General features: G+C 39.3%; 1 protein-coding gene across 2 annotated transcripts in view; it reads right to left on the bottom strand.

The window, feature by feature from the left end:
* Positions 1 to 1,831: 1,831 nt before the first annotated feature.
* The window catches only part of FHL5 (four and a half LIM domains 5), a 59,149-nt gene continuing 47,168 nt past the window's right edge, over positions 1,832 to 13,812 (bottom strand). For both annotated transcript variants that reach the window (XM_040239149.1, XM_040239150.1), the window contains exons 5-6: positions 11,581 to 11,767; positions 1,832 to 3,705 (exon numbers count right to left, since the gene is read on the bottom strand). In XM_040239149.1, the coding sequence (XP_040095083.1) occupies positions 3,542 to 3,705; positions 11,581 to 11,767 (351 nt within the window). In that variant the 3' untranslated portion in view covers positions 1,832 to 3,541. The remainder of the gene's footprint in view (positions 3,706 to 11,580; positions 11,768 to 13,812) is intronic.

A 13,812-nucleotide genomic window follows, 5' to 3' on the forward strand; every position in this document is an offset into this window, starting at 1 on the left:
GAAAACTTATTTAGCATAAGAAAATTTTGAAAATCAGAATTTGTAAAACAAGCAAAAATGATATTGTAATAATGAACATTTATGATTGTATTTGAGAATAATTTCTGTGCTCAATGAAATATACCTCAAGCATATTCTAACCATCTTTTCCTATTTAAAACATGAATTGCTATCAATATACCAAAGTAGGTTAAAAAGTAATTTTTTCTTAAAAATGATGTTATGTAGGACTAAATTTTGCAGTGATATTTAATCAAGGTTTTTTTTGACGGCGTGATTCATTTTCACCATGGTTGAGCAATCTTTCCCTCCAAAGTACAATTTAATGTTTCTTTTTTTAAAAGTAAGTTTTCAACCCATGATTGTAGCACCATTACACTTCACTTAACCAGTAGGCCCTAGATTTTTCCAATATGATGTGTTATGGTTTTGTTGAGTGAAAAATGACTTGGGCACCCTTCCTCTTATGATGAAAGCAGAAATTCTTTTCTGCATTTTTCTTTTTCATCTCTAACTGCAACATGACAACATAAAATATTTGATTCATTGACTTGTTCACTCATCTATATCATTAAATCTAGCTCTTGGTTTGCATTACCTATTGCTGCCCTTTTCTTCACTTCTGCAGCCACTAATCAAAGGTATTACTGGAGTCAGATATCTTCACCTTCAGAAACTTGCCCTCTTCTGTTCTAGGCTACATGCGATCATTAGCACAAGGTTCTTTACACATTGTCATAATGCTTAGCACAATGTTCTTTACATGTTTTTCTCCTCTTTTTTTTTTCTTTTTCTCCTCTTTTTAAGAACAGTAACTAACTTTCTCTTTCCTATTCTATTAAGTATAAACCGTTTATTCTAAGAGTTCATACTCTCCCTTCATCTGACCCTTTTCTTTAGCAATCCCATTTCTTCTTCCTCTTTGGCACAGTTACTCTGCTATTTCCAAGCCACTGGGTTGTTCTCAGCACACAGGTTGGTTTCTAACTGCTTCCTTATTTGTGCAGATGTCATGCCCTGAATGTTGGGAGCCCACTTCTTTCTGAGACAGTCCATTCTATCTTGTGATAAGGCAGTTAGAGGGGTTTTCTTTTTATTGACCTAAACCACCTATCACATATTATGTATGATTTTTACTTTTATCTTTATGTGTCAGTCTAATTGTGTCTTTTCTCAGTTGTTATTGCTCTGTGTTATGCCTATAGTGGTGCTTTTTATCAGCTCTCTGCATCTGGCAGTCCAGTGCTTCCATACCCTGATCTACCTCCCCACCACTCCAGAATCATAGCAGCTTGAGCTCTAACTGTGCATTGTACATCTTTAATATGTGTTTGATGACTAAGCTACCCACTAAATATGGAAGAAATATCTTCTAAAAATAGAGATAATTCCACATTTAGAAGGTAGCTTAGTGATAAGATATACTTAGCTGTACTTATCAAAGGATGACAAAATCTCTGTCTTGGAAATGATTTTGTGAATTAAGTAAAATGCCTGATCATGTGCATACTCACATCCCCCCAGTCTCACACAGCAAAATTCCTAAACGATACCAGTTGTTTAAGAAAAACCATTTTGTATGTTTACTTCTAATTGATTAACTGAGACAGTATTACATATTGTATATCCACACAGATTCAGAGTGGCTTGGCTTTCTAAATATATGGTTCACTGTTCTTATATTCTAAAGCATTGAACAATTGGCACATTCAGTTCTACATGTGCAATTTCAAGCAATGCAGGAAGAATATTAATATTTTTGCCTACATTTAAATGTTAACATGAGAAAATATCTTGGCATTGTTAATACCCAAAAAAGGACAAATATATCTTTCAAATAGCCAATGAAGCCTGACCTTTTATTTGTATCTCTAAGTTGCTGACATCTCCAAATGTTCTTGCATTTTAAACTTTTTCAAAAATTGTGTTTCCATAACAATTTTAATTGAATCTTCTGTGATGCTATTTTAATCATTGTAACCAACCACAGCATGTAATTAGACTTCAGTCAGAACCTTTAGTGCACTAATATGAGAGTGGACACATAAAAATGTCGTGTCAGTCTGGATTTCTTCTCCTGACCTCTCTCTGCTGCACCCGTGACGCTATAACTAAGGATCATAATTGAACAAGAGCAGAGGTTGATTTCCATTTATCCTACATAGTATGGAAATTTTTGTCCAGGGGCAGCTAGTTAGGGTCATCATCAATAGATGTGTGGTATAAAGATAAACATATAGTGATAGGTTTTCATTAAGGCCGTGACCAATAAACACACTGGTTTATTTGTAGAATGGCTCCTGAAGGTCGAGAGTGCCCCTCAGAGTCAATGCAAGAGACTGAAGTTCTAGGCACGGTGACGTAAGTAGCACAGGTGATGTGGGTAGCCCAGGTGCGGAGGAAGCCTCATTTACAGACCTTATTGCTCTATTGTGCTTCTTTACAGGTCCTGAATTATCAGCAGTGAGTTATTCTTTTTAGGTTATTATTATTATTAGACTTCTTTAAAACTCACTTTTATGTCTTCTCATTAATCATCTGTGACATGTTGGAAGGCAAAATGCATGAGGCTCAGAGCTAATTATGCATTCTATTATGCCTTTAGATATCTGGATGAAAGTCATGTTCCAACTCACAATCCCTTCCCTAAAACTCATTTCCACAAGTGATGATTTAATGATCAGTTTACTTTAAAGGTTTGCCTTTGGGGACAATGATTATCCTGGTTTGCTCTTTTGAAAGAATAGACTTTTCTTTCAGGGAATATGTAAATATTTAGGAAAAAATTTCATTGTGGACTTTGAAATGCTTTCAACACAAAATGTGTTGAAACCTATGCTTCAACTATCCCTGGGGGGAAAGGACATCTTTGTATCTATGCAGAGAATGAGGGGCATGGTGCCCAGAATTCTCAAATTCCTTTGATTAAATATGGTAACCAACTACTTGTGGAAGCAGGGAGGATGAGGGCAAATTGCAGCTTTGTTTTTCAACTCCAAAGTTAGTACTTGTGAACAATAAAAGAATGATAAAATGACAAAATACCTAAATATGATGATTACTGATGTTTTCCCTGACCATTTTTGTTTTTCTACCATTCACAGCCAAGCATGTTATGTGTAACTAGTGAGGAATGCAAACATTAGTCTCATATATATGTCTTTCAATTTGATCTTCTTGGTATCCTTCTTACTCTGCAGTTTTGAAAAACATCAGTTTTCAGTAATAAAATCCATGACTTCTAGGTATAGGTTATACATTAGATTACAATAAAGAAATATTTTCCCATATTTTCTAACAGCAGAGTGCAGTATTTTGCAAGGAAAGGTGTCTTTGTGATTTAGAGTGTATTCATTTCTGTTAGTCTGTGCTTTTTCTGAGCCCTTATAGTTCAGTTGGAATGTGTGCAAAAACACTTGTGCTATAAACTCTGCATGAATTTTTTCCTAAACATTAAGTCAGAAGGGCAGTGTCAGTTGAGTTTTGGATTTAGTGAGAACAAAAGCAAGGTGGATTTGCGGTGGGGAGGGACTGTCTCCTTCTAGACGTCAGTGTCCACCCCAGAACCACATTTGCGGCAGAAGACTTCCTTGTTGTGAGTCAGGAAGCCTTCCCCCACCAAGGAGACGGAGCACTTCCCACAGTTAAAGCATTCACTGTGCCACTGGCGGTCTTGAAAGCAGATAAACTTGGCGCCTCTGAGACCTGTAAAGCAATTGGAGAAAAAGAGTAATCTATTCTTTCAACAAATAGATGGAGCATTCTATCAGGTACACTTCTGGGAGCTGGAGATAAAACAGAGAGTAAGACCGCATCAAGAAAGTAGCCAAGAAATGATGCCACCCGCAACGGCCTGTATCCATCCATTTGGGAATGACACCCACAGGTTCTTCCTTTGAGATCCAGCCAGATACTCAGTCAATTTTGTCCCATAATCTACATAAGTATGTTGAACTTGGGTATGCTGCTGCTGCTGCTGCTGCTAAGTCGCTTCAGTCGTGTCCAACTCTGTGCAACCCCAGAGACGGCAGCCCACCAGGCTCCTCCATCCCTGGGATTCTCCAGGCAAGAACGCTGGAGTGGGTTGCCATTTCCTTCTCCAAAGCATGAAAGTGAAAAGTGAAAGTGAAGTCGCTCAGTTGTGTCCGACTCTTAGCGACCCCATGGACTGCAGCCTACCAGGCTCCTCCGTCCATGGGAGTTTCCAAGCAAGAGTACTGGAGTAGGTTGCCAAGAACTTGAGTATACAAAGCACATATTTTTGGAGACAGCTCCCAATTGCCTAAGACATAAGGCTTCCCTTGTGGCTCAGAATCTGCCTGTAATGCAGGAGGCCTGGGTTCGATCCCTGGGTTGGGAAGATCCCCTGGAGAAGGGAAAGGCTACCCAATCCAGTATTCTGGCCTGGAGAATTCCATGGACTGTATTAGTCCATAGGGTCACAAAGTTGTACACGGCTGAGCGATTTTCACAAGACATAAGGAAATTTAGGGTATTGCAATGAGAAGAAGGAATAAGTTTTGAAGTCAGAACTTCAAAGTAAGTTCCATATCTTACTTATCTAAGTAAGTTACTTACTTAGTTACTTGCTTATCTAAGTAAGTTCCTTACTTATCTAAGTAAGAATATTTTTTCCTTCCTCGTGACCCTGTTTACTTTGAAGCAAAGTTAAGGTAAAATAAATGAATACTTCCCAGCCTGGTATCTGATATTTTAATGACTTATAGTTCTCTTCTCTCTTTTCCCATGTTTAATTTTATTCAAGATAAAGTCCCACAGTCATACTATGGCTTGAGACACAATTTCCAAAAGGCTCCAATAGAGAATTTCACCCAAACTGTCCTTAGCTAGCCTCGTATGATAACCTTGCTACCTTGCCCAGAGTTGACGACAGTGTAGGCTTGCAACAAAGATGTGTGAATCTGATTTCTGTGGCTGCTGAAGCCATGTTACCCAATGAAATCAGCTCCCCCATTTCAACTTGGGCCTTACTTGAGCCATAGGGTTTCTATTAATAAGAAAGGTATGAGAATTTGAGTCTTTGATGAGACTCTGTCTCTTTACCCCATATATGAATCCAGGGTACAGTTTAAGGAACTGATTTTGAGGAGTTGTAAAAAAAGGAGAAAAGGTCTAAGGTCTGGTAAGGGTTTAGGTTGCCCTAGACTTGAATCTTCATTTGCTAGGTTTTCTCCAAGTGATCTTAGTGCTATGAAATTCTTGTGGTTTGCTTATCACACTATTTTAGTGAGGCTAAAATAGTTCATGTGCTGATGCACATATGATTTCCAAATATTCCATTTGGGATGGTAAAGCAAAAAAGGTGAATAAATATTTTATTTCAGGTAAATTCTCCTTAGATATGATAATGAGCTTTTGTTTCCTTCCTGGAAATGTTTTTTGATGCCTTCACATACAATTTACTAGTTCAGGGATACATTTACATCAAATTCTTGTACTTTTCTTGATTAAATTTATAGCTTATTTATGATGTCATCATTACTTTCTAATGAGAGTAAATCAATAATGTACCAATTAATCCCCTTAATGTTATTCAAGATGTTAATAAGCTGATTGCAAGAATAATGTTCTATATATACATAAACCACTTCTGTTCATGAATTTAATTATTACATATCTAGCATTTTGATGCACATGAAATTTTCTTGATTTTGTTATTAAGCTTTGTACAGGTGGCAAATGTAAAAATAATTCTTCTAGAATTTTACAAAGAAGAATAAAAAGGAAGCATCTGGTAGCAGGGATATAAGAAAGTCTTGACTTAACATGTGAGATGGTTATAAATTGTTTTGATTTTGGATGTGTTTACTCCCTCATATCATAAGGGTCATTTTCAATAAGAAAGTCAACCAGGAAACAGGACTCTGACACCTGTTTTATCTGGCTTCATTTATTCCTGAAAATGAAGAGCTGGCCTTTGTTGAGCTCTTAAAGATGAACCAGTCACTATTCCAAGCCCTTTACTTCATATAGCTCTCACCTCACTCCATGGGGTAGTTATTACCATCAACCCGACTTTGCAGATAGTAATTGTCAAACAGAGAGGTTAGCCTCTTGGCCAAATCACCCGGCTGCTAAGTGGCAGGTCTGGGATTCAATCCTAGGCCATCTGTTTCAGAATCTGTGCTTCCAACTTCACCAAATTAAGTCTGAATTTTCTTTCTTAAGGAACATAACCAGAAATATTAGCATCTCTGTCTGAAGAAGCCAACATTTGAAACTCACTTTACTGAAAATAAACAGAAATAGAAAACAGCAAAGATGTGATCTTATTTAATTCCTCATTTTGCAAGAAGACAAATGAGGACCTTGGAGGTGAATTGCATACCTATAGTCACATAGTAATCAGGGGCAGAGACAAGGCCATGGTCTTTTACTCCCTAGATCAGTGCTCTTCCCACTAGGTCAAGCTGCTTCATTTATCTCCTTAGAAAGGCAAATCCTATCTTAGAGGAGAAAAAACTTATAGTTACATTTTGAGTTGTTCCTTATAGATCTAGTTAATTTAAAATGATGTTTTAAAAACAATTCTAACATAGTTTCTGGGGATGACATATTGTTTGCCTGAATGTACAATTTTCAGAAGATAAATGTATGGTATTAATATATAGTTTCCTGCGGTACATTAGTTCAAATAGCTCAACTTTAAAGAAGCACTACTACAGAGAATATATATATATATCAGTTCAGTTCAGTCGCTCAGTCGTGTCCGACTCTTTGCGACTCCATGAATTGCAGCATGACAGGACTCCATGTCCATCACCAACTCCCGAGTTCACTCAGACTCACGTCCATCGAGTCAGTAATGCCATGCAGCCATCTCATCCTCTGTCGTCCCCTTCTCCTCCTGCTCCCAATCCCTCCCAGCATCAGTCTTTTCCAATGAGTCAACTCTTCGCATGAGGTAGCCAAAGTACTGGAGTTTCAGCTTTAGCATCATTCCTTCCAAAGAAATCCCAGGGCTGATCTCCTTTAAATTGGACTGGTTGGATCTCCTTGCAGTCCAAGGGACTCTCAAGAGTCTTCTCCAACACCACAGTTCAAAAGCATCAATTCTTCGGCGCTCAGCTTTCTTCACAGTCCAACTCTCACATCCATACATGACCACAGGAAAAACCATAGCCTTGACTAGACAGGCCTTAGTCAGCAAAGTAATGTCTCTGCTTTTGAATATGCTATCTAGGTTGGTCATAACTTTCCTTCCAAGGAGTAAGCGTCTTTTAATTTCATGGCTGCAATCACCATCTGCAGTGATTTTGGAGCCCCCCAAAATAAAGTCTGACACTGTTTCCCCATCTATTTCCCATGGAGTGATGGGACCAGATGCCATGATCTTCATTTTCTGAATGTTGAGGTTTAAGCCAACTTTTTCACTCTCCACTTTCACTTTCATCAAGAGGCTTTTTAGTTCCTCTTTACTTTCTGCCATAAGAGTGGTATCATCTGCATATCTGACTGCTACTGCTACTGCTGATAAGTTGCTTCAGTCATGACCGACTCTGTGCAACCCCATAGACGGCAGCCCACCAGGCTTCCCCGTCCCTGGGATTCTCCAGGCAAAAACACTGGAGTGGGTTGCCATCTCCTTCTCCAATGCATGAAAGTGAAAAGTGAAAGTGCAGTCGCTCAGTCGTGTCCGACTCCCTGCGACCCCATAGACTGCAGCCCACCAGGCTCCCCCGTCCATGGGATGCCCCAGGCAAAAGTACTGGAGTGGGATGCCATTGCCTTCTCGGTTATTGATATTTCTCCCAGCAATCTTGATTCCAGCTTGTGTTTCTTCCAGTCCAGCGTTTCTCATGATGTACTCTGCATAGACGTTAAATAAGGGTGACAATATACAGCCTTGACGTACTCCTTTTCCTATTTGGAACCAGTCTGTTGTTCCATGTCCAGTTCTAACTGTTGCTTCCTGACCTGCATACAGATTTCTCAAGAGGCAGGTCAGGTGGTCTGGTATTCCCATCTCTTTCAGAATTGTCCACAGTTTATTGTGATCCACATAGTCAAAGGTTTTGGCATAGTCAATAAAGCAGAAATAGATGTTTTTCTGGAATTCTCTTGCTTTTTCCATGATCCAGCAGATGTTGGCAATTTGATCTCTGGTTCCTCTACCTTTTCTAAAACCAGTTTGAACATCAGGAAGTTCACGGTTCACGTATTGCTGAAGCCTGGCTTGGAGAATTTTGAGCATTACTTTACTAGCGTGTGAGATGAGTGAAATTTTGCAGTAGTTTGAGCATTCTTTGGCATTGCCTTTCTTTGGAATTGGAATGAAAACTGACCTTTTCCAGTCCTGTGGCCACTGCTGAGGTTTCCAAATTTGCTGGCATATTGAGTGCAGCACTTTCACAGCATCATCTTTCAGGATTTGAAATAGCTATATATATATATATATGTATACACATACACATACATATATATATTTAAAAGTGTTAGTCGCTCAGTTTATGTCTGACTCTATGACCCCATGGACTGTAGCCTGCCAGACTCCTCTGTCCTTGGGATTCTCTAGGTGAGAATACTGGAGTGGGTTGCCATGCCCTTCTGCAGGGGATCTTCCTGACTCAGGGCTCAACATTGCAGGCAGGTTGTTTACCGTTTGTTGCCTGAGAAGCCCATATATATTTAAAAATCAGATCAAAACATACTAAAGTGAGTTGGAAGTTTTTGAAGGCATTCAGTTTCTGGTGTGTCTCAATCACAGAGCCTAAAGAAGATTAAGATAATGATCAACAGACTGATTATTCTAAATATATATCCTGTATTTGGATTACTTTGGGGACAAATCTTTGGTTCCTGATCATCCCTATGTTTCATGTGGAAAATGTGGTTTTTCTGTCTGATTTTGAAAAGCTGGGTTCAGTAATTGACCTGCAGCAGTCCATCAGAAAAATCACAGACACATGCATCTGTGGTGATGGATCAGAATGGAAACTCATCAGGTTCAAAGCTTGTATAGGCTCTTTAAGATCCATACTAGCCATTTGAGTCCCTGGAAGTTTTCAAAGATTTTAAAGTTGTTAAAATTTCTCATTTCTTCATGGAAATCCACCAACCCACCCCCCGCCAGCGCCCTGTCCCCCACCCCCTACCAGCCCCCACCTCCCCGCCTTTTCTGGCCAATTCAAGAAAAGTGTTGTAGAATAAATTGTCTGAGTCCATCAAGCTGTGATTGCATATTCTACTAAGTTTTTGGAGCTCCAGTTACTGTTACATTTTTGGAAGTTTCATTTCTAACTAGAACCAGTAGAGAGGGTGGCTTATTCCCTTGGCTGCAGGAGTTGCCAGATATGCAGAAGCAGGAGAGCAGAGTTATTAACAGCCCAAGCCTTGGAGCCCTATGATCTAAAATTGCCAGTGTATGTCCCTGAAAGGGCTGCAGAGGTGACATAGCTGAATGATTGTGGGAGGAACAAAGGAGGCAAGCCCTACACAGTGGGCCAGTCACTCTCCCTGTGACAGTGACCTGGCCAGGAGTGTGAGGGCAGTATGCTCACCTCGGGCAGGCTCTTCATTTTCTTTTTGGCTGAAGAGATGGATTTTACATTAGTTGTTTCCAAGCTTATGCAGGCCAAACAAAACATGCTTGCTGGCCAGCTGTAGCCCATGGGCTGGTGTGAGATTCTAAAAAATATGGTGCCTTGTATGGAGAAACAAGACCATGCTCTGTTTATCTAGGAAACTTCCTCCCTTGCAAGAAAGTGAAAGCCTATCAAGCTGGGCTAGCAGCAAAACTCTTTACTTGGAGATAAATAAATATTCAATTTTACTTATGATATATCTGAAGATGGAGGAGAAAAGGGATAAAATAATCTGTAATAATCCTGTGTTACATAAACTGAGCCAGAAGTGAAATATGATCTAAGAGTACTAGGAATGGAGAACAGAAATACAGTTCTGCCATGCTATTTGGTGACCATATCTAAAAGAATAGCTATTGAAATGGAATATTACTCAGCCATAAAAGGGAACTTATTTGAGTTGGTTCTAATGAGGTGGATGAACCTAGAGCCGGCTATACAGAGTGACGTAAGTAAGCAAGAAATATTATATATTAATGCATGTATGTGGAATCTAGAAAGATGGTACTGATGAAATTATTTGCAGGGCAGCAACGAAGGCACAGACACAGAGAACAGACTTATGGATTCAGGAGCTGGGGAAGGAAGGAGAGAAGGGACATATGGAGAGAGTGACATGGAAATATACATTACCATATGCAAAACAGATAGCCAATGGGAATTTGCTGCATGACTCAGGGACCTCAGATCGGGGCTCTATAACAACCTAGAGGGATGGGATGGCGGTGGAGGTGGGAGGGAGCTTCAAGAGGGGTAGGACATAGGTATTCCTATGTCTGACTCATGTTGATGTTTAGCAGAAACCAACACAATACTGTAAAGCAATTATCCTTCAATTGAAAATAAATTTTTAAAAAGGAGAGAAAAAAAGAGCTATTGGGTTTCTCAGGGATGAGAGTGTCAGTTCTCTTATGACAGGATTAGCATTTTAGAAGTAACTCAGAGGAAAATACAACGTGCTTTTTACCTTGAAAACTCATTTAGCACAGATAGATTTACCATTTATGTTATTTTCAAATCATATCACACATTTTTGTTTAACAGAATGCTATCTTATTTTATCTATTCATAATTTGATAATTCTGTAAGTGAACAGAATGAAAAGAGAATAATACGTTTGTTAGAATCATCTTAAATTGAGGTTTAATTAATTCCTCACCTATGCTATCGTAATTATTTATAACTTCTGATTTTGCACAGTACTTGCATTTAATTAAAACTTTTTCTACTTTAAGGCCCCTTTACACTTGTTTAGAATTGAGCAGCATTTTGATTTATAAGTATCCCTTTCTCCCACTCAGTTTCTTAAACTTCTACCTCAACTCAGGCCTGGAGAAGGACATGGCACCCCACTCCAGTACTCTTGCCTGGGAAATTCCATGGATGGAGGAACCTGGTAGGCTACAGTCCATGGGGTTGCAAAGAGTCGGACGCGACTGAGCGACTTCACTTTCTTTCTTTCTATAGTTCCTTTTGGAGAAGGAAATGGCAACCCACTCCAGTGTTCTTGCCTGGAGAATCCCAGGGATGGAGGGGCCTGGTGGGCTACAGTCTATGGGGTTGCAAAGAGTCGGACATGACTAAGCAACTAACACACACACACAGACACACACACAGACACACACACAGACACACACAGACACACACACACACACACACCTCCCCCCCACCAAGGCCTCCTTGTGAAGATCTTCTTTGTTCATCTTACTCTCCTTTCCTGAACTATTACTTTACTTTGAGTCAGTACCATAAAGTTTAGCATTAATGACCCTCTACAGAGCCCAGCTGCCTTAATTATACTCTATACTTACCTTGAGGGTTCTGTGTACTATTCATATTTATATATAAGTACTCATGCTTGTTTCAAAAGGAAACATAAGGGAAAGATCATCCTTTTTAAAATGACATTTCCTAAATGAACTGTATAGCATTTTCAGAACCATACTTTTTCATGCTAGGAAGATATTAAACTTACCAGTAATAGGCTTGGTGCAGGCGGCACACTTTTTGGCATAAAGATGGTTGTAGCAATCCAGACAGAATGGATAGTCATCTCTGGACATAAACTCTTCCTCACAGAGCTCTTTCCTACAGCCACTGCACAGGAAACACTCCTTATGCCATGGCTGGTCACGAAACGTTATCCCACCTGAAGTTATCACCTGGAAAATGATCACAAAAAAAGGCGATGACCATGGAATGTCTTCTGTGATTCTCTTCTTTGCCCACAAGTGGTACTTCTAGCTACCCTATCACCTTGTGTCAGGATGTCTTTTTCCTGTGATTTCTTGGAACCAAAGTAAAACAAAAGGCTATCTCGATCAAATAGAACTGGTGAGAATTATCCTAATTTTTCTCCTACAGTGGTATAGGAAAGAAGCAGGGTCATGATGAGCTCAGGAAGATAAAAAAGATATAGGCCCTTGATTTCTTTGCTCATCTTTCTCTTTCTTGTTGGTCTTCAAAGATCTGCCATTAGACTTAAGATACTTTCTATGCTATGCTCTTATGTTCATATATAACTTCTAAGAATCCTTAAAAAAAGCTATTTTTTCCTGAATGCTTTATTCAGCAGTAGCAACCCTGGAGGGATTTGCTCAGCACCATTCTCAGGTGGTGCTAGTGGTAAAGAACCCGTGCACCAGTGCAGGAGCTGCAGGAGACTCAGGTTCAGTCCCTGGGTGGGGCAGATCCCCTGGAGGAAGAAATGGTAACCCCCTCCAGTATTCTTGCCTGGAGAATTCCCATGGACAGAGGAGCCTAGTGGGCTATAGTGCACGGGGTTGAAAGAGCTGGACATGACTGAAGGAACTTGGCATGGCACACATCATCTGCTAATAATGACTAATATTTCTAAGATGTTTTTTCAGTCTTTAGTCCTGTGCTTAACCTGTTCTTAACATTCTCAACATCCTGACACAGTATCTTCCCTCTTTAGAGATGAACCACTCCAGAGAGTTAGAGCAGTTACATCTCTTGCTAGGGACACACAGAGTGAGAATTCAAACCTGCAGTCTGATTCCACAGTCTGTGTGCCTAACCATGAACATATACTGAGACGAGATTGCTTTGCACTGATAAGCCACTGAGAAATCCTTGTTGAATGAATGAAGAAACACCAAGGGAAAAAATGTTTGAAAAGCAATTCTACCATTGTACCTAGCACAAATGGGATGACTGGGCAACTGTGTGAGTTTTCAGCGCTAGGATTCAGTCATCAGTGCTGTACGTTGAACCTTAATGTGTGATGTGTTAGGGTTTTGCAGAGATGCTTGTTATTCTGCCATAAAATATTTTCTAACCCAGTTTAATCCAGGGATTCTACCTTTTAAAAGACTGAGATATCTCTATTTAAAAATCAGATGGAGAAACATTAGACAACTTTACTTGTGTAGCAATTTTTAAGTCCTAGCATCTTTCAAATCCATGGCTGCTGAGCTCTTGGGGGTGGCTTGGGAACCTGGCAAGCATTCATAGAAATGTCTTCTAATGACTGAAGCAATGTGATATCTGAGATGGCGCCTGTAGGCTTTGTATGCAAATTAACTAGATATAGAAAAAGTCTATTCTAAGCCGTTCTATTGTGACAGATTAAACAACTCCAGGCTTTTGAAAAGATTATCCTAAAGATATTTAAAAATTTTCCAATGACTACCTTAATAATTAAAGATATTTGATAGAAAGTTATTTTTTGTAAACGAGAAAAATATATATACTATTCTAAATAAGTAAATGGGAAACATAATGGTGTGTCTGAACTAAAGCAATTTAAAATGCCCCCTACTGACTTCAAATGCCTTACAACAGGCACAGCAGAATTCAAGATTCTTTTGATTTGTTTGGTCAAATGATTAGCAGGCAAGGCTTAAAAGATTCAAAACTTGAAAACTGTATTCACAGCAAAATGAAACTTGATGTACACACTAAATATTGTTTCATTATGGAGATGAAACTCTGGAACATTAAAAATAGCTTGTTTGTGATTATATTCCTTTTGAAGAGGCAGACAGGCTAAGATGAAGTCTAACATCCAAGCCTGGTTTTTGATACTGATTGATCCCAGGACTTAGAACATGTTTCTTCTCTGGCAAAGTGGCGGCAACAATGATTTTGCACTCAGTGGATGACAGCTGATCAATTTTAGAACATGTGACACTTGTGGAATTTGAATTCAAAGGACTATTGTTTGAGGTTACTTGCTTTCTGG

The sequence above is a fragment of the Oryx dammah genome, unplaced genomic scaffold, assembly GCF_014754425.2.
Source record: "Oryx dammah isolate SB20612 unplaced genomic scaffold, SCBI_Odam_1.1 HiC_scaffold_4, whole genome shotgun sequence".
Lineage (NCBI taxonomy): Eukaryota > Metazoa > Chordata > Mammalia > Artiodactyla > Bovidae > Oryx > Oryx dammah.